The sequence below is a fragment of the Haliotis rubra genome, unplaced genomic scaffold (assembly GCF_003918875.1).
Source record: "Haliotis rubra isolate DU_JTF1 unplaced genomic scaffold, ASM391887v1 Scf9, whole genome shotgun sequence".
Classification (NCBI taxonomy): Eukaryota; Metazoa; Mollusca; class Gastropoda; order Lepetellida; family Haliotidae; genus Haliotis; species Haliotis rubra.
In genome coordinates this window covers 2,350,720-2,375,454 of record NW_025767634.1, presented here as the reverse complement: position 1 = coordinate 2,375,454, position 24,735 = coordinate 2,350,720, and the positions used below count along the sequence as shown (strand labels likewise).

Below are 24,735 nucleotides of genomic sequence, written 5' to 3'. Positions count from 1 at the left end.
GTTACGAGAATATAAGGATGTAAAACTAGTTGAAAGCAGTTAACGGGAAACATTATTAATCAACAAGACGATATTAAAACGGGCTATGGATCGCCAGTACCTAAAGGTAGACCATCATACAATGGATCGCCAGTAACTAAAGTAGACCATCATACAATGGATCGCCAGTAGCTAAAGGTAGACCATCACACAACAGACCATGAACAGTTAGGAACAACAGTAACGTTATTAAACGTCGACAGTATACACTGTAATAAAAAGTAACCAACATAGTTATTTAGGCCATTTATTCGTAAACTGTTACAGGGGATACTGAAATGTATAAAATGATACACTTCCAAAAAAACTCAGTCTGAATATTTACAATGCATGAAGAATGATGATGTACAATATAAAACAACACTGAATATTTACGTGCAATATTCCTAGAATATACAGAGGTATCTGGCATAACAACGCATGTAATATTTTTTCATGAAGATAATGGACTTAAAAAACAACTTAAAATGATATAAATTCTATAAATGTTCCTTTAGGTATGCAACTGACTACAAAGTGAGCCAACCAAGACTCCACAAACACGAGGGCTCGTCACAACATGCAAAGAAAATTGATATATTTTACAAGACAAAGTACAGTCTAAGAAATGCATATTTAATTAAGCTGACTCACATACATAGACATTTAGTTAGAGGTACATCAAAATATATTAGATTTGCTTTATCGTGTTTTAATGGGTATGATACGTATAAGACCTTATCTAATATAAACATACTTGGGACATTAATGGTAAAATTACATCAAAACTGTACAGTAGCGGAATATTTGTCAATGGCAAAACTGGAATTGTTTAAATTATGAAGCAAAATGATAATTTCTAATGTCTAAAACGTAAAATATAACACAAACCAAAACACACATCGAAACATGCCAAATTCAATCATGGCGTTCCATTTAAGTATAAACTCGAACTCGAAAATAACAAACACAGAAACAGTTCTCAGGCATTGAAAAGCAAATAAAGTATTTTATAGACAACCGATCATTCAACGCCATCATTTACGTATGGAACCTCACTGATAAAATCACCAAGGTCCCAGACATTGCGACTTACCAGTTACAATCGGGGAATTTGAAGTGCTTGCTGATTTCTCAATACATTTTGTCTTTTCTCAAATCTTTTGCAAACCTGTTTTAATTTGCTGAACATATCTATTTGTGTTACAGAAAGTAATGGCACAAATGTCATTACACATTAAGAGATTATAGGCTATCATGTCAACATAGTTCTCAATGGATGGTGAAACAGAGGCACTATCATAGAGCAGTGAAGACTATATGCCTGTTATTTCTGCTTGACTCATGAAGATACTCGCAAAGCGGTAAAATCTTTCTATTTTTTATTTTCAACAATGCAGTATGTTTAATCAATCATCCTCACCTAAATCTTCAATAAACAGGTTGACAAGTCTCATTAACCTTCTTGGTGCATGACGAATAATTTCAGACAAATCAATACCCGAATCCCTGGTTAAAATTAATCATTTTTACATGTTCTTTTGTAACCAGCTGATGATGGTGTCTTGATATGTCTTCATCCAGTTGATGTTACTCTTGATGGTCTCCAGAGCCTGTTTGCGGGGTCTGTCGCCGGCACCAGCTTCAGGGTACTGCTTGAAAAACGCCTCAACCTGCAAAGTATAGTTTAGTGATGATTATCCGATGCATGTCCATCTCAAAATGAATATTAGTGAAAAATGTCGGTTTGATACCTCGGCTTCAAACAGATATTTTCTTGCATTGGATTTGAACAGATCAACTTGGAGTGGGACTGTAGAAAACAAGGTTGTAAATGGACTCCACACATAAGGTATTACTGTGTGGTGGTGTTCCATAACGCAAGTTTTATTGCGCCCCGATCAAATACAACCACGAGTTTAGCTATCGGGATCAAATCGCAGTGTATTTTCGGGATAAGTACGGATAGAACTTAGGTGGTAGACTTAGCAGGGACAGGTTTGATCAAATTGCGAGTAATATTTGAAGTGATAGTGTCACGTTTAGAGAAATAGAAATGGTTTCACATATATGTCAGAAGAAAATTGGTAGGAGTGAAAAACGGTTCAGAGAAATGCTTTCATTTATAATTTGGTTTTGATCAAATGTTGGATAGTTTAGGCAAATTGTGAAAGGTAATTTTTATACTGTACTATTCAAGCAAAAAATGACATTTGCGACAAAGAAAACTACGTCTTCATACTTCTCTTTGAGGTAACAATTTTTTATACATTTTGTGGCACATTTTCTTAAAATGCGAAAAGGCTTGGTGGTTATCCTCGTCCTCGAGCTGAACAAATCAAATGAAATATGTTTGTAGGGTAAGTAGATATAGCTGTAGTTTCTGGTTGTATAACCTGTTGGCTAAGCTCCTCCGATTACAAGCATATTAAGTGCTTCACCTGCACGACAAATACGGTCATGAACAATATAAGTATAGAAATCATGCCGTGAAAAATTATCTTGTCTGCACACATTACTACGACTTACTCCTTAATCGCCACTGTTAGTTTCCAAACAAAATGTAGTTTGCTTGTAAAATACGATGTGTTCAACTATAAACTTCAATCTGACACTAAGAGGATTTTTCAGTTGTTCTGTCGCTGAAAACAACCTGCCACCCGAACAAAACTTGTCTGTGGAAAAATTCAGCGGTATTACTTCTCATATTTTCCGGCACCTATTTATAACAATGGGATGGTCTTGTTGTATGTATAGAAACACAAGCGGTTATGTGCATATTTTATTTTTTGGATTAAATGACTATTGCACAGGGATTTTACAATCAATCAATCAACCAACTAACCAACAAACCAACAAACCCACTAACCAACCAACCAACCAACCAACCAACCAACCAATCAATCAACACATTGAAAAGACATAGGCCTATTACAGTTTGCATGGGAAGTGTCATATACACGTTTTTGATCAATCGTTAACATACAATTCTTTAATTCATTGCATGTCACAGGTTTGATATTTTTGGAAGACATTAGTGCAATAAACGTGGCGATGCTTGGTGGCTGGTACATAAATATTCACTTCGCATACAATTTTAAATCATCTTTAAATTCCTGGTTTATAACATTTACATATTTAATATATATTGTTCTTTTAATATGTGTGTCTATCTACCCTGTTCAGTGTTAAGAGTATGCGATGAACATCTTATTTACATAAAACTATGTTATAACCAGTGTATGAAATAAGCCCAAAACCCAGCCAGATATCAGGGCTGGTAACTTCAAATTGTTAACAGCCCAAAATGGATTTAACCAGACCAGACACCAAGAATTCACTCAGATGCATGGAACATCTAAAATTTGCACCAGACCGTCGGGCTGGCTAGCTGTAAATTTCAGAAATCTAGCCCATCTCGGGCGGTCGGTTGTGCCTTATTTCATACACTGTTATAACATGTGAAAATTTCAAAGATACTCTGCATGATTTTATATTTTAAACATTTTACATAATTCTTACATTTTGGTGAAAATAAGGGTGCGTAGTTCCAGTATATACAAATCCTTTGGTTATTTGGTGACTGTGTTATTCTAATGTTCAGGGTGTTCTACTTCTTACTTTGCCAGACATAACCAAAAACAAATTTATTATCAGTTTTCGTAATAGGTGAGACCCTGTCTACGCTTCTGAAACTATCATACAGTAGCATCATTTCATAACATTTGTTTGGATATCTATAGAACGTATGTGTAGTATATTTATCCTATCATTTAAAAGGTTTAACCTGTACATATAAAAATACAGGGAATGTACGACATTCGCCATACAGAATTATGTTTGGTATGTTTGGCTTAACGACATACATCTTTTACATGCAAGTATGTACTCTTTCAATATGATCTAACTTCGTCATTACAAATCATTACGATATCATCAGCAAACAGCGGGGGGAAAGACTTGTCCAATATCGGTGTGTAATTGTATACCACCTCACCATTTATCTCCTATTGGCAAATTTATCAATAAAGAAAGACAAGAGGAAGGGGATTAGTATGCATCCTTGTCTCACTTCCAAATCGTATTCAAATGTATTGCTGATATTACGATTACATCGCAACAAGCTTTCACCTTTTAACAATAATTTAGACATTTTATAGCTGCGGGCACGATTCTCAAGTATACACCACAGTTTATCTCGCCATATAAAGTCGGATGCCTTACTGAGGTTTACACAACTTTAAAAGTATACAATTTTCTTTGATATTTTTGAACATAGCGATTGCAAAGCGAAACTATTGTCTGTAGAAGCATTACTTTCTCTGAAGCAGCCTTGGGATTTTGCTATTTTACAATGAGCTTCAGCCCACAACACATGTCCCATATTGATGATGTAAAAGTTTGTTACAAATACTGTGTAATGGATGACGCCTCGATAGTTGTTTATATCGTAAACTAAACCTTGCCTATGAAGAGGGTGAATTATGCCAAGTGCCCAGTTTGTAGGAAATGTTAAATTTTCAAAACTAGCATTAAACAATATGTCAAGATATGGAGCAACAATATTAACTGAATGTGAACAATTATGGTATGACGTCATCAAGTCCAGGTGACTTGTTATTGTTTAAAATTATGATGCTTTCAAACACACATGTCTTGACACAGTAGTATCTAAAATACCTTGCAGAATATTACGCTGCTCATACGTCGGTCCCTTCATTGTTCTTATCGAATGCAAACAGTTCAGTACAATGTGTCAGTACCTATAGTGTTACAAACACCGCTTTGTTCCGTACAAGTTCTTCTTCTTCGACAAGCATTAAGCATCTGTAATGGGGCTTTTAGGTTTATCACGTTGTCTGTTATTTTATTCTATTGTTTCTAATTTTACACAAACTATGATAGGTATTTCTTGTAGTTTGTAGTTTACTAAAGAAAATGGATCAGCATTCTTTAGATATGCGAAATATATTCAGACAAATACATTTCTATTTTGGGAAATTCACAAACCACTTTTCTATAATAGCACCATTCATCCGTCTCTTCATATACATATCTGCATTACACAACGCTTCAACAAGATAAGTAACACCCTAATAACATCAGTAAGTGCCACCTCAAAATATTAAATTCATTATACTGCGTTAATCTGTACATTTTAGGATGGTTGAGCCTCTTGAAATTGTTCCGTCTTATTGTAATCCCACATACGTTTGTAAGATTTGCTGTTACATTTAATATCTGGTTACTGGTTACCCGTATATCCACTGAACGTTAACTAACTATAGGTGCAAAGATTCAAATCTGGTAACAATTGTAATGTCGGTACCGTGGTCAAATAATACTGCGGAACAAACAGAAGCGACGAAACCCTTTCCACATCCATAAGCAAAGCATAAAAAGCATAACCTATTACACTTGCACAAACAAATGTAAAATCTCCCTCATCTAGTGTGAGTGAGTGAGTTTAGTTTCATGCCGCTTTTACCAATATTCCAGCAATATCGCGGCGGGGGACACCAGAAATGGGCTTCACACATTGTGTCCATGTAGGGAATCGAACCCGGGTCTTCGGCGTGACGAGCAAACGCCTTAACCGCAAGGCTACCCCACCGCCCTCTCCCAATCTACCATTCATGATATGGATACTAAGTACTGGACTGATGGACAATGAACACATACCATAGTTTTTAGAACCTTATCACAAGATGTACCTGATACACTAAAGTGATCTAAGAGATACGTATATACTCAAAATGCTGTATATTTTAGTAATATCATCTTCAACATATATGAACATCTAAAAGATCTTCTTATAGTAATACAATGCCATTTTGCCAATGTAAACGGAGGTTTAAAAGACATCGTAAGTTTTATTTTCAATTTAAAATAATATCAGAGAGCGATATTACATGCGAAAAGAATTATACTGATGGTTCGTCAGCAGTCAAAGAATACTTCTATATGATTTTATTTCCAAAACATTATTTAACTGAAAATTTGAAAGAAATGAGTGGTGTAATATACTGATAGGTACTAGTATCTTTAACTTCTTATATTGTAAAATTCAATCAATTTTCTTTTTTCTTTTTACACATTTACAACATTTCAACATGTGGTTGCAAATTCTTTTTTGACCTCCATCTTAAATGAAGCAATTTGTTTAACATAGAATAATTAACCACGCACAGATTACTTTTTACAAATGCATGAACTAGTCTTGGTTAAAATTACCATTAATCAAATCTAACAACAGACATAATTTTTCGGCTGTATAAACTAAGGCATATTTTCCCTTTCCCATCACCTTATAGTTCTATATTTTCACCGTAAGACTGAGAATTGAGTACAAATGGATGTATTTAAAGAAAAACCTGAGCAGATCAGCGAGCAACGATTGTAACTGACAATACATTTTCAATGGGTATTTGTAGCATTTTAATTTTATTTTTTAAAATTTATTGGTAATATTCACTTGACTATGTATGGACACCATATTGATATTATAAGATTTGAAGAGATTGACATTAAAATTAACAACACGGAAATTGGGTGGACGGGTGGATTTTATGAGCGCTTCATTAGGTCAGCGACAATTTCAACAATGCGATAATAAGCGCCTGACTGAAAGGTTTCAGGTCGTGCTTTGTCGTCGGATGCGGGTGACAGGCAACTCAGGGCAGTTCCTTAATTGTAGCCTCGTGCAGAATAGATGCTAGACATTATAAGGTCATGGGTTGATTTGATGTGACTAGTGAACAACGTATTTATCTTACCGAACACCACAATGTTAATTTTGAACTGTTTGAAGCATGGGTATCGGATCATGATAAGGAGTACCAGAGTTAGGCAATTAGCATATACCAGCAACGACAGACGAGTTATCTCCCTTCCATCGACTTGCATTCGCAAAATATCGGTAATTTCCGTACATCATACGTGACTCAGTTATTCGAGATAAAGAATTATTAACAAGAAGTAACAAATGAATTCCCACAGCTCGGCATTTCCAGCGAGTAGCACAGAAAATGTTAGTCGCTTGTAAGCGGGGTACATTGAAAATCATAGAAGAGCGCTCAGACAATCAGAAAACAACATTTATGTGTGAGGTAAAATAAATTCTATGGGCATCCTTATGGAAGATCGGTTCACTTACTTCAGTCAGCTTAAACTCAGTGTTAAAGTTCTTGATGATGTTTGGGACCATTCTGCCGAAGGACCGGGAGTACAGGGTGAATCTGCAATAGGAGAAATGTTGCTCATAATGATACTCAGACACATTATAGATGTATGACCTCAGCCTGTAGGCAGTCGACTCCAGACAGTCCTGTGATTGATCTGGTGAAGAGATCAACGCCGTCGGGTGCGAAATAACGAAACCGAGATTTACCTACCGACTCATTTGTACCAGCACGGGTTTCTGGAGACAAGTTCCAACCCTGAATCCAGCGGAACGGTAATTATACGTCACCGATTCACGATAACGATGGTTTAACAATCAACCGATTTACGTTAGTGAGTGAGTAAGATTTTACGCTGCTTTTAGAAATATTCCAGCAATATCACGGGGGACACCAGAAATGGACTTCACACACTGTACCCATGTGGGGAATCGAACCCGGGTCTTCGGCGTGACGAGCCAACGCTTTAATCATTAGACTACCCCACCGTCCCTCAACCAATTTAAAAAGTATATACTTGCGCTGAGGAGTTGCGTCAGAATCCACCCTACCCATGTGACACCGTCGTATGTAAACATGTAACCTTCTTTTTGAGAGAATAGCACTTTAATACGGCAACGAAATCGCTCCTCTCACCCAGAATATCCCCTGCATTGGAATTAGTAGTGTTACAGTAGCAGGCACCTTGGGTTACATGATTCACAGGGAGTTGAGGATACTGTTGACGACAGACCCGTTGAGGGAGGAGATAAAGACATCATACGCTTTCGGAGCTTCTCCACAATAGAGCGTCAGTTCTGACTGTTATTGTTTGTTATTTAATAAAATAGAAAGAAACAAAATGAAAAATAATGATGACGTTAATGATGATTATGATAACAATTTATGACAAATTATGACACTACTACTAATACTGTCAATCACTTGGCTGTCTGGTACAGACTTGATTATTCACAGACCACTGTGACATAGCTGGCAAACCGCTGAGTGCGACGTTGAACAACAAACAAAATACTACTACTACTACTACTACTACTACTACTACTACTACTACTACTACCACCACCACTACTGTCTCAACAATCAGAAATACTTTATCATCATCGTCACCATCATAGTTATCATCATCGTCAACATAGTTGACGTATCTCGTGTTACCTGCCAAGCAGCTCATCGTAGTTTTCTCTGGCCCAGTTCCATATGATGTTGTTACCGACAGGGTTAAGGTTGACGTAGCTCATGACGGAGAAGAAATCCTGCTGGCGGATAATACTCTCGTTCTTTGCATAGTCCAGATACCTGAGGTCAACAACGTCCTCAGTAAATCGCAATGGACAATACATGTAACACCAACGTGAAATTCTATATCGAGCGATACATACGTACAGAACATGCAAAGGGTACTAACGAGTCAATGAATACGTTAGTACATGACTTACATTATATCGTGGCGGGGCAGTGGGCAGTGGGCAGTGGGCAGTTAGTTACGGATATTTTAGACGTTATCTAGTTTGAAAAAACATGCAGTTGCCAAACGAATTGTCGCAATAAGAATCCACAGATATTGTCACGGCTAAGGGGCGCAACTCTACTCTCTGTCTCATGCGATAACGGCCATATACGTAATGGTGAAATGCAACTTTCGGATTAATGAAAATTACATTCAGATTTATTTGCTTCATTTAAGCTCGTTAAATCCAGGGAACAAAAGTTTAATAATATTTTTTTCCAAAACTTGTAATCTAAGGCCAAATAAAAATATTCTTGTTTCTCATAACGTTTTAAACAAATATGGGTCGGGCGGGCGGATTATATTTTGACAAATTAGTTTATTTTATGTCCAAACCCCCTTGATTTCTGTGGAACTTTACACCTTTTATCCGATAGAAAACCAAAACTTAGAAGTGTGAAAAATCATGCACATTTTGAGAGTCTATGTTACATTTTATCTAGTGTAAAAAATAAAAAAAAGCCTTAGGGTTGGGTCGAATATTTGAGTTGGGCGGTAATGAGAAACAATAATATTTTTTATATATGTCCCAACACATATCAGTGTGTCATGGCGTACCTATGGAGCAGCCACACTGTTCTGGTCTGAGCCAAAGCGTACAGGAAGTTCACTCGCTCCTGAGGCACCGACTCAGTCTGGTACTTCTGCCACATTTTGTCCCAATCTGCGACACTTCCGGAGCTGCGCATTCCGTATTTGTATACACGTGGCCGTAGGTTGGGAGATATCCTGTATGGGTAAATAATGAACAGGCATGATTGTGGCTATTTCCAAGAGAGTCCATGAGGTAAAGTAAAATGATAAATGTTTAGATACAAATATACGATAATATTATTAATTGAATATAACAGAGTTCTGAAAACACGTATCTAGTGATATGCACAAAGCCCAGTAACAAGGACACATTGGAGTACATACGGAACAGGTTATAAGGGACAGACCATTTAATACACACATTCCACACTAATTTCCTTATAGCAATATTATTTTCGAAAAAAAGGGAAAATACACCCCTATCCCACTCCCATCCCGTAAAAACGAAAATACATGATCAGTCGGTTCCGTGTGAGGACTGAAAACCAACCGAGTCAAGCTATACTATTTTGAGCATAAGGCCTTTAAGCCTATACAAATCAGTACAGCATAACAGCACAACAACATAGCACTTTTGAACTCAAGTACCGTACACAAAAATGTCATCACTGTTAAGTGTAGCTAAAACACATAGTAGCATACTTACTGTACTTATATTTATAATCCATACAATATTTTATACTTACTCCACGCCATTATCTAGCCAGTTCCTGAATTTGGCAGTGGCATTACCAAGACATTCTACATCGCCGTGTCCACATGCAAGCTCAATGAGGTTTCTTCTCATTAACCTGAAAACGAATATACAAACTTGTGTTGATTGGGTAAACATTTTCTAAACTGTTTTATATCATGACAATAACGTAATATGTTTTCGGAGTTTCAGGTTCATGTAGAGCTGAGGTGTGTCATTGACGTACTGGCAAATACGTGACCGTGTGAGTGAATAGTGTTTGATGCTATCATTCAGTCATGACAAAGCAATGATTGATAACAGGATGAACGATTCACTTCATGGAGTACATCGGCACGGACACATCTTCAGTTTCATGGTAGGTGGGAGGTTGGGAATTGTGGAAAATTGAACCTCATATGGAAATTGTGTACAAGAACTGATGTATCATGGGTCTTACTTATCAAGATGGCTGCCGGTGTCTTCCCATCCTAGTCGGTCCAGGGCTGGTTTTACTTTGGCCAACACATATTGCTGTCGGGGTAAAAAGCATTGTAGTATTGTATTACAGCTAGAAAGATGCAATAAACAAGCGAATACGTATATCTCAAGAATGAAATTGAGCACACACACCGGATCGACCATGGTATCTTTGTCCTATGGAATTTGTTTCGAAAGAAATCCCAACCCGACACATTCACTTGCGGACGGGTGACGTGCATGTGCGAACAATATAGTGAAATACAGTGGTTGAAATGCATATTATTCACAGTTTTATTTATTCAAAATACATAATAAAGTTAATAAGCTAGTAAAGATATAAAATTCCACAATGTCTCAGCTATTAGGAGACGATGTAGGATGACATCCTTAAACATAAAAACACCATGACATTGTGTACACTTTCGGAGAGAATTAAAGATAAAAATTAATGCTGTATTTAGCAGTATTCCAGCTACTTCGCATGGGCCTGTAATTAACTGAGTCTGGACCAGACAAACCAGTGACAACTTTTGTAATAAAACACCGCATAAGAGTGTTTTGACACGCAATACCACAAAGGACATCTAATTAACCCATCTCCTTTTCAGCAGGCTCTGACAGCAAGCATGATATACATGAAGCCATTGGCCAGTAGGCCACCTACCCTCCACAAGCCAAAGCTACCCCCACTTCTGAACATCTTTGTGATGTAGGCCATGCCGGTGTAGGCGCTCTCCCAAGGGATGTGATTGGTTTCCTTGTCGAGGTATGACGTCATCTGTAGAGCTACATCGTAGTTTAGGAGGCCTGCACGTGCAAGATTCAGCGCGTCGTTAATAAAGGCAGATCTGTCGGCGACGGAGATTGGGAAGTTCTGGAGGACGCAAACATATCATGAAGAAGTTATATATTTGAAGTTATACATGTGTATTTTTCAGTGGTATCTGAAAAACATTGAAGTGTTCCTGTCCTTCACTGTTTAGATGCAAGATTAGTGTTATACCTTGAGCAAAACATGTTTGTATTCATTGTATGAAAGCCATAGCTCCGATGCTGCTACACTCAAATTTAACTCGAAAAGGCTGCGATTCGCAGCGCAACACTAGCAATGTCCTGACTGTCCCGGATTGTGTAACAGTATTTAAAAAATGCTCGCAAAGGTGTTACTTTGTGGACTGAAAACAAATAGTCTTACAGAGGGATTGCTTGTAGCCAGGACGGTGGCAAACCTTCTCCAAATGTCATCAGGGTAGGTAACTCTGTAGAAGCCAGTCTGGTTGACGTTAAATTTGATCCATTGAGATTCATCTGTCATATCGACGTTAAGATCAATCGTTTCAACTGCAATGACAATATGAGAACAATACAATTGTTATAATTGCCGATCAAACATCTACAATTGTTATACATCGACTAGCTATGCACATTAGAACCAATATTTATTGAATGAAATCAAATCATATGTGATGCCGATAGTCAACTGTTCGCGATGATATTCATTACACTGGTTTTAACATAGTCAAATCAAGGCTGCAGTGTTAATTATAATGAAGAAGAAAGACATAGGGAAAGACAGATTCGTTGGGGCCAAGTTTGAATCCCACGGTTATTCTATTTGTGATCTGTGGTTTGCCCAGACTCGATCTGTTCTCGGTTGTCTACCTTTACGACGATCCCCTATTTTCTGCTTCCTTATATATAGCTGACATGCAGTTCAAGAATACACGATTCTTTCATTTTACTATGATTAATATGTCATGCAAGGACAGATTAACTAGAGTAATCCGAAAGAATCTGGCGCTCTTTAAATTCATTTGAGTAGGGGAGTTGGGGTAGCCTAGTGGTTAAGCGTTCGCTCGTCACGCCGAAGGCCCAGGCTCGATTCCCCACATGGGTACAATGTGTGAAACCCATTTCTGGTCTGGTGTCCCCGGCCGTAATATTGCTGGAATATTGTTAAAAGCGGCGTGATGCTAAACTTACTCACTCACTCATTTGAATACTTTAGCATATATTCTACCATCCCTTTACACCAACATCTTCGCAACTATTATCAACTCACTATATCAGCCAGGTGATTCTGATCAGAAAAGAAAAGAATATTAAAGAAGCTGTAGTTATTGCCGACATTAGTGTGAATTGGTCATAAGTCGGACAACAGTGTGTTTACGCCTTCGACAAATCTACATCACCATGAAGTAAATGACAGAACACCCAACATAAAGGATACTAGACACTACTATCCTACCTTCCGTCATGTCCATTATCTTGGTCCCTGTTGATCCATTGGAAGTGATGTAACTCAGGGAGATGTACCATTTATACCTGGAGAAGAAAGAAAAAACATATTTAATATTATGTACTTTTTAAACTACTTTGTAAGACGAAACAATTTTGACCAGTGAAGATCTGGGTTAGAACTGATCTTCAGCAACCCATACTTGTCGTAAAAGGCGACTAACGGGATCGGGTGGTCAGGCTCGCTGACTTGGTTGACACATGTCATCGTATCCTAATCGATGTTCATGATAGTGATCACAGGATTGACTGGTCCAGACTCGAATATTTACAGACAGCCGCCATACAGCTGGGATATTGCTGAGTGCAGCGTTAAACAACAAACCAACCAAATTATTAGTTAAGCAATTTTAAATACCAGACACCACATACAGCTATACGGTTTCTTTAGTCACGGATAATCTTTAAAGTTATTCATGTGATTATAGCTTAGAGACCAAAACAATAATATATTTTGGAATGGTCTAATCATTTATATTCTACTCCTGTATTCCTGTGCCCCGTTCCTCGAAGCGATCGTTATCCTAAGATGATTGTGGCTCCCGTACTTTAACATCTAAGCTACGACAGTCGTAGCGCGACGATAGCTTTGAGGAACGGGCCACAGATTTTTGTAATGTATGTTATTGCACAAATAAGTACTACTAGTGTTACAAGGCACAGCTACCGCTGTATGACATTAGACGCAGAGAGACACGTAACCGATCACATTTTATCACATACTGTGGGAACACGTAATCTGAACGGTAAGTATTTCTCCCCAAAGAACGGTATGTAGTAATTGATAAATTGTTACTGATTCCCTGGCATCCGATTGTATACGCAGATGATGATGATGATTTGAAGATTTAACATGCGCTTTCCGACATAATGTGCATTTCGCACACGGATGTACAACCATGATTTTTTAGCTTCACGTTAAACCTGTGGCCCACTAAACGGACAATTATTTTGTGATTGGCTGATTACAGAATAGGCGGGGCGTGTGTTGCTTTGCTGTGCTGAGCTGAACGATCTCACAAACAGTTGCAAACAGTTCTTTGAATGATGTAATAAAATAATCAGTCTTTCCACGGAGTAACACTATACACATATTGGCGATATTTACTTGAACTCCGACTCGTCGACGTCATACAGAGCTTTGGGGTCTGAGAGGTAACGTTTCTGCACGGCTCTCACAGTCGTGCCCCCGCTTGACGACGGCTGGAATGTCACGTTGACGTAAGGGAGTCCCATCTGACGAGTCCACGTATCCATAATGTGCTTGACATCCGGGGCCCCTGGAACCTAGTACATTGCAACCATAGTCAAATATCACTTTCAAGTTGATTTACGTTTGACGTTCATGTGTTTCTTGCTTAACGCGACATTATATGACAGCTGTGAAAACCCAGTGCCTTTTAGAATGTAGTCTACTAACTGTTATGACAATGGACTCTTCTCACTATTTCCTCAGACTGATCATGATCAACACGGATGGCTCATTTGACGTCGCCTCAGACTAGCAATACATGTAATTGTTTACAGCGAAATATCGTATTTTTAACAATATTTGTATTCTTTCTTTGAGAGACATTTTAGAAGTTGACGTATAGATGAAGGAAAACCAAGTTCTATGGATAGTCAACTTCTTTATTGCAATGAGTGCGACGTTTCGGTGTAGGAGCTAACACCGTTATCAAGCAAGTGATAAAGGTGTTAGTACCTACACTTGCTTGATAACGGTGTTAGTACCTACACCGAAACGTTGCACTCATTGCAATAAAGAAGTTGACTGTCCATACAACTTGGTTTTCCTTCAATATTTGTATTCCTTAAGAGTAACTACACCCCAATATTTCCAGTTCGACCTCATCCTAATGATCATATTCCGGTTCGACTTGAACTAAATAATCCTGTCCATACCCCGATAAAATGCCTGCCTTATGATCATTGGTTCGAATCCCGTTTAGACCTGATAACGTTGACAGAGCAATTTGAAATCGCACTCGTGAATTCCACCAAATGTTTCACATCCTTACTGTTCAAAGTAGCGTCTTCCAAACCCATTCACCAGATTGAGTAATACATGTTTTTTTTGTTTCTGGTGCCGGAAATTAAGTACTATTGATGTTTTCAACCAATGTATAAGTTCATTGCAATAGATAAGAAGTTTAAGTAATAATAAGCTTTTTCTGTGTGCCTCGCGGCTTGCATAGACCAATCTGCTGGCATTGTGTCAAAACAGACACAAACAGAGACAAAACTAATAAAACAAATGTATCTTACCATATCTTGAAACTACATTGTACATGTTCAGACAGTTATCAGCATTTAAACAGTAAAGTGATCTTTCACCGGAATCAGTGATCAATTCCCTTCTTTCAGTGCCTTAATTCGATTTAGATTAAGTGATTGCATCTATTTTCGGACACATTTAATGTTGAATGAATGATATGTACCTTTTGAACCCGTTTTATGGTATTTCAACAATTCACTGTATCACCAGTTGTGTCCCTTCTGCGACACAGTGATTGAAGCGAAGTAAAATATAGGGGATAGGTTCATAAAAATGCCAAGATTATACCATGTATAAAACTGTAAAAGGAGCAGTCTTCTCGGGGGAGTCGGGTTTCAGATCGTTGGGATCGTTTGAGTAATTAAGTGTTTGATGATATTGAAAACGCTGACAACACTACACAACCCTGTCCGTAACTTATGACGAGCGGTCGGGAATGTATACAGTATGACATCAGTTACCTCCCCTAGTGCTTGCCACAAATCGTCAGTCTTTGCGTTGCCCCACTCATATTTCTTCAGATATTGCTGAAACGAAACAAAAAACACCATAGCTTACTTTCTAACATGTAAGTATGCAGATGCACCATTCGAAAGGCATCAATTACCCTGTTTTTGAGTTCTAGTAAGGTTTTGTCTCTCAGTGTACGATCCACGACAAGTGCGTTCATGTCAATTCCAATCAAAGACATGTGGCAACTTTGTTATTTCTGGCCTGATGGAATGAGGAACGATAATGTTAATAAAAGATGCATTGCTAGCAGTTACCACATGTGTGGGTATTGATCGTTACGTGTAATTATAGGTAATGGTAATTAAGCAGTTTTTAGATTGGAGCGCTGCCAAATCAAAGATCTAATAGTTTCCCGGTGCCAGTACTTACTGCGATTCCTTCAAAGAATTTGTCCTTTCCCATAATAGACTGCAGCATCGCGATGACGGCAGCGCCCTGTGAAGATTACATAAAAAAGAATATATTACACAATGACAATGCCACTGTTTTATTGTCCATTGGCCCAACGTGTGATTTTAATGAGATTGCATGGTTAATCTTCAGTAAACCTTAGATATCAACTTAAAGGCCTGTGTACATATATTATCTCAATTCCATCCCAATTTGAAATGAAGTATAGGTTCAGTGACAATATTTAGGTCTATCCTATGAATACGCATAATTTGAAGCAAACGTTCTTCCCATCTTCGTAGGTGAGGTGAGGTGAAATTGGGTTTTACGTCGTGCTTGAGAATATTTCGCTCATATGACGACGTGCATGCGTGTGTATGTGTATGTGCGGCTGCTTGTACTAGCCCAGACTTAAGCTGGTTTTATAGTGCTAGCCCACTGAGAGACCATGCCGCAGTGAAGCATGAATACCCCACTCAGACACATTATACTGACTTCGAGCCGACCAGTCCTTGTTGTACCCATTAATGCCGAGCGCCAGGCAGGGACCAACAAGTACCATATTTTAACGTCTTTTGGTATGACGCAGTCGGGGATCAAACCCGCGACCTTCCGCTCTGCGGGCGGACGCTCTAACCACTACATCACGGAGATGGTCGCATCTATTGTGGATCGATTTGACAGTTAAAACCCTTTCTTGATTGAATCCATTCAGTAGTACAATAAGCAAACGATTAACGCACGTAGGCCATAAAATACGGAAGATTTTGTTTTTCACATGAGGATGTAAACAACACATTAAACCCAATCTATAATATTCTTCAGTATCGAACTTGTTCTAGCTGGACTGAATTAATTCACATTCCTGAACTTTCAAAACTGTCAATGAAATTCCAGTACTTTCGAACTATTCAATAGTAAAAGGGCAACATCGATCAACATTATAATGTATATACCAATATAGTTGTTTTGTTATAATAAAAAGACATTGTAAAGAATAGAGTCTTTATCACTAAACTATGATGTACCACATAAACGTGACGTTCGGCGGCCCTATGGTCCTAGGACAACACAGTGTACAGGCTGATGCCTCTTAGCAGCAAGGACCTTCACGTGATGGGGCCATTGAGTGAGTGAGTGAGTTTTACGCCGCACTCAGCAATATTCCAGCTATATGGCGGCGGTCTGTAAATAATCGAGTCTGGACCAGACAATCCAGTGATCAACAGCATGAACATCGATCTGCGCAATTGGGAACCGATGACATGTGTCAACCATGTCAGCGAGCCTGACCACCCGATCCCGTTAGTCGCCTCTTACGACAAGCATAGCTTTTGTGGCAAGCATGGGTTACTGAAGACCTATTCTACCCCGGATCTTCACGGGTCGATGGGGCCATTGCGATTATGAGTAACATTATGTTGTGTCATAACTGTTGAATTTATCCCTCTCACACACTCACTCACTCAATCAGTCAATATCTCACTCACCCATTGACGAAATATTTTCACTCAATCATCCGATCAATATCTCACTCAATACTTTGTGGAAGCCGTGGTGGCTGAGCGGTCTAGGCGTCTGACTTTGTGTGCTGGCGATTATGTGCCTTACTCTGAGGGTGTGGGTTCGAATCCCGGATGGGACTCAACCCAGAAAGTACTAGAATCTGTACTTTACTAAGAAAGTGTAATCCCAAATATGACATATGTTACATTTGACCACCTTCTAAAATGGCATTGTGTATTTCAATACTTTGTCCTTCTCATCATTCGCTGTATGCTTGTTTAATTGTAATAATACTGCATAAAAGTTTCTTCTCGTCACAAATGATAAAATACATCCCCTGGGTATAAAACACCTAGTTAGGAAGTAGTGGTGTGACGATTCATCGATACGCATCGATGCATCGATCCATGGGCCGCCGATACAGTGAATCGATACAAAGTTTTACATTGTCGTATATCCCGATACAATACTTCAAATGGGCCACGATACATCGATGTTTAACTTTGAATATTGACGAATCGCGATATCTGTCAAGAAAAAAGAGTTACTTTTGTTTGATGATTAAAATATTTGCTTACTTATTTTCCCTTCATAAGTAAACGTTTTCTCAGAAATTCTTGCGTCAAAAACTGTGTCAGACATACAGCTCCCATGTTGTTAACACGCACAAGGTCTGTGTATAAACTTAAAAATTAATTGTCTCGTTTCCGAATGAACATTGAAAAACGCTGGCGGAATTTGACGAAATTCTTTAAAATGGTTTTGTTTTGATCTTAAGGTGTTTTACAGTTGGTGTTAAAATTAAAGATTTTAGTATCGTGAACCGTATCGTATCGCCACCTTTATATCGGGATTCGTATCGTATCGCAGCTTCAGTGCACAACACAAGGCAATATAACGTCATGACTAAACGTTTAGTATTGAGATATATCGTATCGCAGGTTGTATGCCAATACCAGCACTATTAGGAAGGCAGCATATTTGCATCCATCCTCGATAATCATACGTTCCTATAAATCTCAACTAGTGGACATGTGTCGGAACGCATACCCTGGAGATTATCGAGGATGGATGGCATCCCTACACATCTACAAAACATACAAGTCACTTTAACACTGCAGACAACTTGGGAAGGACTGCAATGCGCGTTGGTGAAGAAAGCATTTCTGTCATCGCGTAAAAAACACTAATTAGGTCTGATCTTTCTGTAATGCATCAGATTCTTGAAATCAATTACTTTGATAACACAGTGCACAGCTGCGGTTAAGATATTCTTTGATAAAAGACGATGATTAGTTTTATTGATTGTGAGATTAATTAACTCAACGAGCGTGTGGTATTGTAGTTAGCAGATTCTTTTGAAACAACCGACGAACTAATTTGGTTATGGACAACGTAAGATGTATGTCGGTAGACTTATCTGTAAATGAAATATCACAATAACAAGCGGTCGACGGCACAGACGAGTTACGCCCCTTAGGTAATTTTGTATGCGTTTGTCGACTGAACGATTCGTAACCTATTGTGTTCTTGCACATAAAACTAAATTGAGCTGCTGTCATACTTCAGCAGAATAACTCCCGTCCCTCACCTTGCTGTATGAGATGCTGTCAAAGACGGCGTTGATTTCGGTGGGCTTATACACGGGGACGACAATTGGATGTGACTCCAGCCCAGCATCCGTCACCATCACAGGCTGTAGATCCTCAATGCCGAACTGGGCCATCTGGAGAAAAGGACATGGTGTCATATGTAGTGCATGCTGACCGTGTCTGAGATTGGTACCTAATCAAAATATGGACCAAGAGTATCAGTTGGTGTTTTTGCGGCATTGTCGTAAATGGTGCCTTCATCGTATCCAGCATGGAGCCAGTTTGAATGATAAAATAAATGTGAATGTAATTCTAAATTTAATTTGAAAATATATTCTTAAATCTAATATGTTTTAAAGTGTATGGAGTTAAATGCATTGTATTATTTTATTTGAATCATTTGATCTATTTCGTTGAGAAAATGACCGGATATTTCCCAACACTGACGCTGCACATTTCAGATCTTCAGCATTCTAAGGGGCTTCACCTGGCTTAATTGATGGGATGGATTACCCGATTAAACATAACATCCTTTGTTTGTCAACTCCTCGGGTTCACCAAACAGGCAAACGTCCATGACCGGCATTATGTTATCAATCCATTAAACCTGAAACACTGAACTCCTTAAATACCGTTACAAGAAGCGTTAATCCCTTATCACTCATCTGAGAGATGCTCGCATACTGACCATATCCCAGTCCCGCTCGTACGTGTCCACTCCCAGATACTCCATGAAGCTCGCGAAGCCCTCGTTGAGCCAGAGGTCATCCCACCAGTCCATTGTGACGATGTTACCGAACCACTGAATGGGAAGAACGTTACATACACTGTGAGTCACGTACAACTGACCAGATAGCTCAGGTGATGCAGGTAGCAGTCAGAATGTCTGGCTAACATCGTTGCAATTAATCATCTCTTTGAAGATACATCGCTATTTCAAACAGTAAATGCCCTTGAAGAATGGTTTCCGGTTAAACAACGTAACAAAACATCTCTTAGAATATACAAACAAAAAATTCAAACCGTAAATGCCAGGAAAAGGGGAATCCAGATTGACAACGTACCACATTATCATCTCTTTGAATATTCGTAAACATTGCAAACAGTAAATACCCGGAGAGATGGTTTTCCAGACTTTTTCCCTGGTCAAGACTAACGGGACTGGATTGTGTATAGAACATGAACGACATGTTGGTTGATTGTGTCAGAGTCCGGATCTACCTTTTTCCGTTTGACTCTCACTCACTCACTCACACACTCACTCACTCACTCACTCATGGGGCGGTAGGTAGCCTAGTGATTAGGCCTTCGCTCCTCATCCCGAAGACCCGGGTTCGACACCCCACATGGGTACAATGTATGAAGCCAATTTCCGATGTCCTCCGCCCTGACAATGCTTGAATAGTAAAACGGGGTAAACCTAAACTCACTCTCACATTAACGCACGTACTCACTCACACATATTCTGTTTCTCTCCACGACATGTATACATTATAATTTGTCTGAAAATGTTCTTTCTTGACAATATGTCAACATGTCGACATATTGGCACTTTCGCCAATTCATTGAATGTGACTTGAAGTGAAATGACGATCAAAGTTCGCCTATAGAGATATGCCATTATTTCGCTTAAGACAAACGTTTTGTCGAATTATAAAATATCTTGCAGAATGTACTTTAACCTTAAAGCCTTAAAATTCTTATGAAAACGTTACACAAATACTTCCAACCAATCTGACTGCACTACGCGCGTAAATTATGATACCAATGCAAACGGTAATTATTAGCAAAGTAAATTATGATCATTTTCAAAAATCGCTAAGATCTTGTAAATGTCATTTGTCCAGCAACTCTGGCACATTTGCTTTGGTACACATGAAGTACACTTGGAACAGCTTTTCTCCTTTCAAAGTATGGAGTTCACTGACCTTGCAGTGAACGAACGCATTTTCCGGGGTCTACTTACTCTGGGGAAATCAAACCAAATAACAGTGTTCTCACGTCGCTTTTTGTATTCAGAATCCTTGTGTTTCATGTCTAACATACTGAGGCATAATGTTACGGTGTGATGTTTTCGGTCAGAGAATCTGGGCTTCATTCAACGTTTTCCCTGAGGACAAGCAATTAGAGGATGTTTCAGAACTACGACACTAAGCGTGAAATTAGGTTGGTTGAAATTGGATGTGTTGGGCTGATGAACGTTACATTAACTAATGCCTATTGCATTGTTACATGATACTTCGTGGCAACTCATTGCGGCTTACTGAGGACTCGACTCGACTCAAAACCTTTAGCTTTTGAATTTTTATGCAGCCGGAATTAGGAAAATCAATAAAATGTTTTATAAATATTACCACAAATATCTCGTTTATAATTAATAGGACACATGTTATAATTAACACGGCACAATGATGTGCGTGTTTAAGTGAATGCCAGCAATAACCATAAGGTATATGTTCACGTCCTAATGCTGAAGGTGACTCTTTGGTGAGGTGAGGTGAGGTGAGGTGAGGTGAAATTGGGTTTAACGTCGTGCTTGAGAATATTTCGCTCATATGACGACGTGCATGCGTGTGTATGTGTATGTGCGGCTGCTTGTACTAGCCCAGACTTAAGCTGGTTTTATAGTGCTAGCCCACTGAGATACCATGCCGCAGTGAAGCATGAATACCCCACTCAGACACATTATACTGACTCCGAGCCGACCAGTTCTTGTTGTACCAATTAATGCCGAACGCCAGGCAGGCATTGTTAAAGAGAAGGTGACTGTTTAACAATGATGAATCCAAGCACTCTTGTGTTTGTATTTAGGAAATCGCAGACTTAATGATCATATTTATCTCTACAAAGTACATGTTCATCAAGCCAGAAATTGTATTGACACTTCCAGGAATTAGAACTTACGATCAGAGGTAATTGCAAAATTTATTAACGAATCTTGATCAACAGATCAGGAATATTTCACCTGTGGGGCTGAAGGGGCAGTGATCATCTACTCTGTACAATGATCCGCAAACCAAGCATGAACCTACTTGGAATGAATATATTCTATGTGGGTAAAAGTAAGAATGTCAAAACGGTGGAAGATGTATGGGTATCACGTTGTCAGTCGGGTAAATGACGAGCTGGATGAAGATCAATGCATGGGACGGAAGTGGAAAAATATACCAAGACCTGCATCCATCATTGTCATGTCCACACACAGCAACACACATCGGACAGAAGCTGCACACAATGTCATGAAACTGTAAGTCTACATTGAGTAACGACTACTGAACTTCGACTCCAGTGTATAGTGTTCTCGCCTGTTTTCACAAGTAAAACCCCTTAATCCAGACCAGTTCACCAATTATCCAATATCCTGGTTACTTAATCACAAGAGCATAGTAAGAGACCGTTCATAATGTATGGCTAGGGGCTGTGATGATGATTTTAAGGGGGGATGGCTGTGGTGGGGTGTCACCCATTTTGTTCTGGGAGGTAGGGGGGCATAAAATTTGTACACATCTACGAGGGGAAGGGGGCAGCAATTTTGTACACACAAATATGAAAAATATGCTTAAAACTATTGGGGGTGGGGTAATTGGTGGGGGTCACTTACTTTATATATAGATTTTTTTATTTCCTATTTCTTTCTTTTTTTGGGGGGGTGGGGTATGATTTACATTGTACATGCTTCTCCATGAAAATCCTCATCACCCCCTGGCCATAAATTAAATTATTGGTCTGTTACTTGTACATAAACGTGCCCAACGACTACGTCCTGATTGCGAGGATTTGTCATTTGATTGATACTAACATCAAGCGTTTGTCTACGGTACCTGATGGGCAATTTCGTGGGCCACGACCACAGCAACTCTCTGTTTGTTGGCCGATGAGGCCTTGCTGGGGTCATACAGTAGGTTGGTCTCTCTGTACGTGATCAAACCCCAGTGTTCCATAGCTCCAGACACAAAGTCAGGGATCGCTATCATGTCTGCAAGGGAAGATATAATGCAGATTGGACTTTTGATAAACTATAGCGTATATTTAGGGGTTGTAACTTCTTTCTGTTATCGTCCAGATTAAACGGCCTTCGGGCGAGGAATCCCAGCTGAAAAAAGACGCTATTCTTACTGGTGTGAATTTGCTGAGTTGCGTTCCGCTGATATTATTTCAAATATGCTTCTCATCTGAAACACTATCAATACTCTAGATGCTAAACATTGATACTTGTGATTTAAAAGAAAGGAGTGAGATTTTACATTTCGGTATAAATTCTTCAACGGTATTAGAATCAATATTCAAAAGTTGCATCATAACATAATGTCATCCATAGAATCTCACGCTTTTTCATTATTCTTATTTCTTATTATTCATCATTTGAAATGCAAATCAAACAGAATTATTTGTGATTTAATTAATATTTCTGGTATGCATGGCAATCACTCGAACTGACAATTGAATCAACCGCCCCTTTAAAACCATATCATTAGTTATCATAATTATTAATAAACAAATGACAGAGAAAAACACATCTTTCCGGTTGTTGATTGTAATTGTTTTCTGAAACAGCAATTCGATTTGCAATCTCTACCATAACGTGATATTTATGAAAATATTAAAAACTAAAGAAGTTATATAATCCCTGTAATTTCAAAATATGAAACAAGTCACGCAATTAAATGATCAAACTAAAACCAAGTAAATGCTCCGTGACTTTATGTACAGATCTTCGTTTGATGAATCGACTTTTCCAATAAAGAGTATCAGAACACGCCAAACTTAACAGAACACGCCTAACCTGAATCTATCATAAAACGGTCTTGTTATAAAACACAACTGAAATTGTCATTCTTCCATCTGGTTTATAATGTATAACCTCGAACCGAGTGTACTCGACTGCACTCGTTGTCTTCAACAACATCATTTATCTTTCACGCTTCAAATCACTACCATCGAGGAGGTTTCTACGGAAGTTCAGTTTTTCTCATTAAAGGGAGCCCGGACCTTGTATTCGATACAACAAATGATTCCCACACTAATTGGGTCAATTTGTAGACTGGCCTTTACATCAAGTAGCCACTAGCTCGATTCCGAATAGTGGTTCTAAAACTGTAGCTGTGTTCCTTCGTCAGAAAAAGCCTATTCTATAATAACCTTATAGCTTGCGCTCATCATCTAACGATGTCATTAAAAGGACCAATCTGGAAGGCAGCCATCTTCAAACGGACCCACTGAAACGTCACTTAAAAACTTTCTGAACCATAATCAATGTGGCAGAGATTAACCATTTGTGAGTTTCTACATAGTTGCCGTTCACGTATATGAAGGTATATGGAACTGATGGATTTGATTTGTGTCATTAGGGTTCAGATTATCTTTAAATGTGCATTTTAGGTTTTTCATTTAATATATGGCCGACGGCAACAGCGTCAATGAACAGGTACGGTGTTGCTAAAACGAGGAACAAAAAGCCTCCATTAACTTTCTTATAGCATAACCTTGTCTGACTTAATGATATTTAAACATTGTTCTCCGACAGCATTCTTGAGAGAATACGAAATGATCTCCTGGTCATAATGTTATTACGTAAAGATCGTCTAATATACATTTGTGAACGTGAAAAGCCCGTTCACAAACACACGATGCCTCTAAAGCCGTTAGAACCATGGCTAAAGATAGATGTTTCAAGTATATCCAACGAAAAGTTGGGTTAC

At 38.6% G+C, this 24,735-nt stretch overlaps 1 protein-coding gene across 1 annotated transcript in view; it reads right to left on the bottom strand.

Moving 5' to 3' along the window:
• Positions 1–268: 268 nt before the first annotated feature.
• LOC124263837 (glutamyl aminopeptidase-like) overlaps positions 269–24,735 on the bottom strand; it is a 45,746-nt gene continuing 21,279 nt past the window's right edge. Inside the window, exons 5-19 of the mRNA XM_046698559.1 lie at positions 22,858–23,012; positions 19,725–19,838; positions 19,036–19,170; positions 15,918–15,983; positions 15,497–15,562; positions 13,866–14,044; positions 12,708–12,784; positions 11,655–11,800; positions 11,124–11,333; positions 10,437–10,510; positions 9,990–10,094; positions 9,268–9,438; positions 8,358–8,498; positions 7,175–7,256; positions 269–1,691 (exon numbers count right to left, since the gene is read on the bottom strand). Coding sequence (XP_046554515.1) covers positions 1,548–1,691; positions 7,175–7,256; positions 8,358–8,498; positions 9,268–9,438; positions 9,990–10,094; positions 10,437–10,510; positions 11,124–11,333; positions 11,655–11,800; positions 12,708–12,784; positions 13,866–14,044; positions 15,497–15,562; positions 15,918–15,983; positions 19,036–19,170; positions 19,725–19,838; positions 22,858–23,012 — 1,865 coding nt within the window. The 3' untranslated portion in view covers positions 269–1,547. The remainder of the gene's footprint in view (positions 1,692–7,174; positions 7,257–8,357; positions 8,499–9,267; positions 9,439–9,989; positions 10,095–10,436; positions 10,511–11,123; positions 11,334–11,654; positions 11,801–12,707; positions 12,785–13,865; positions 14,045–15,496; positions 15,563–15,917; positions 15,984–19,035; positions 19,171–19,724; positions 19,839–22,857; positions 23,013–24,735) is intronic.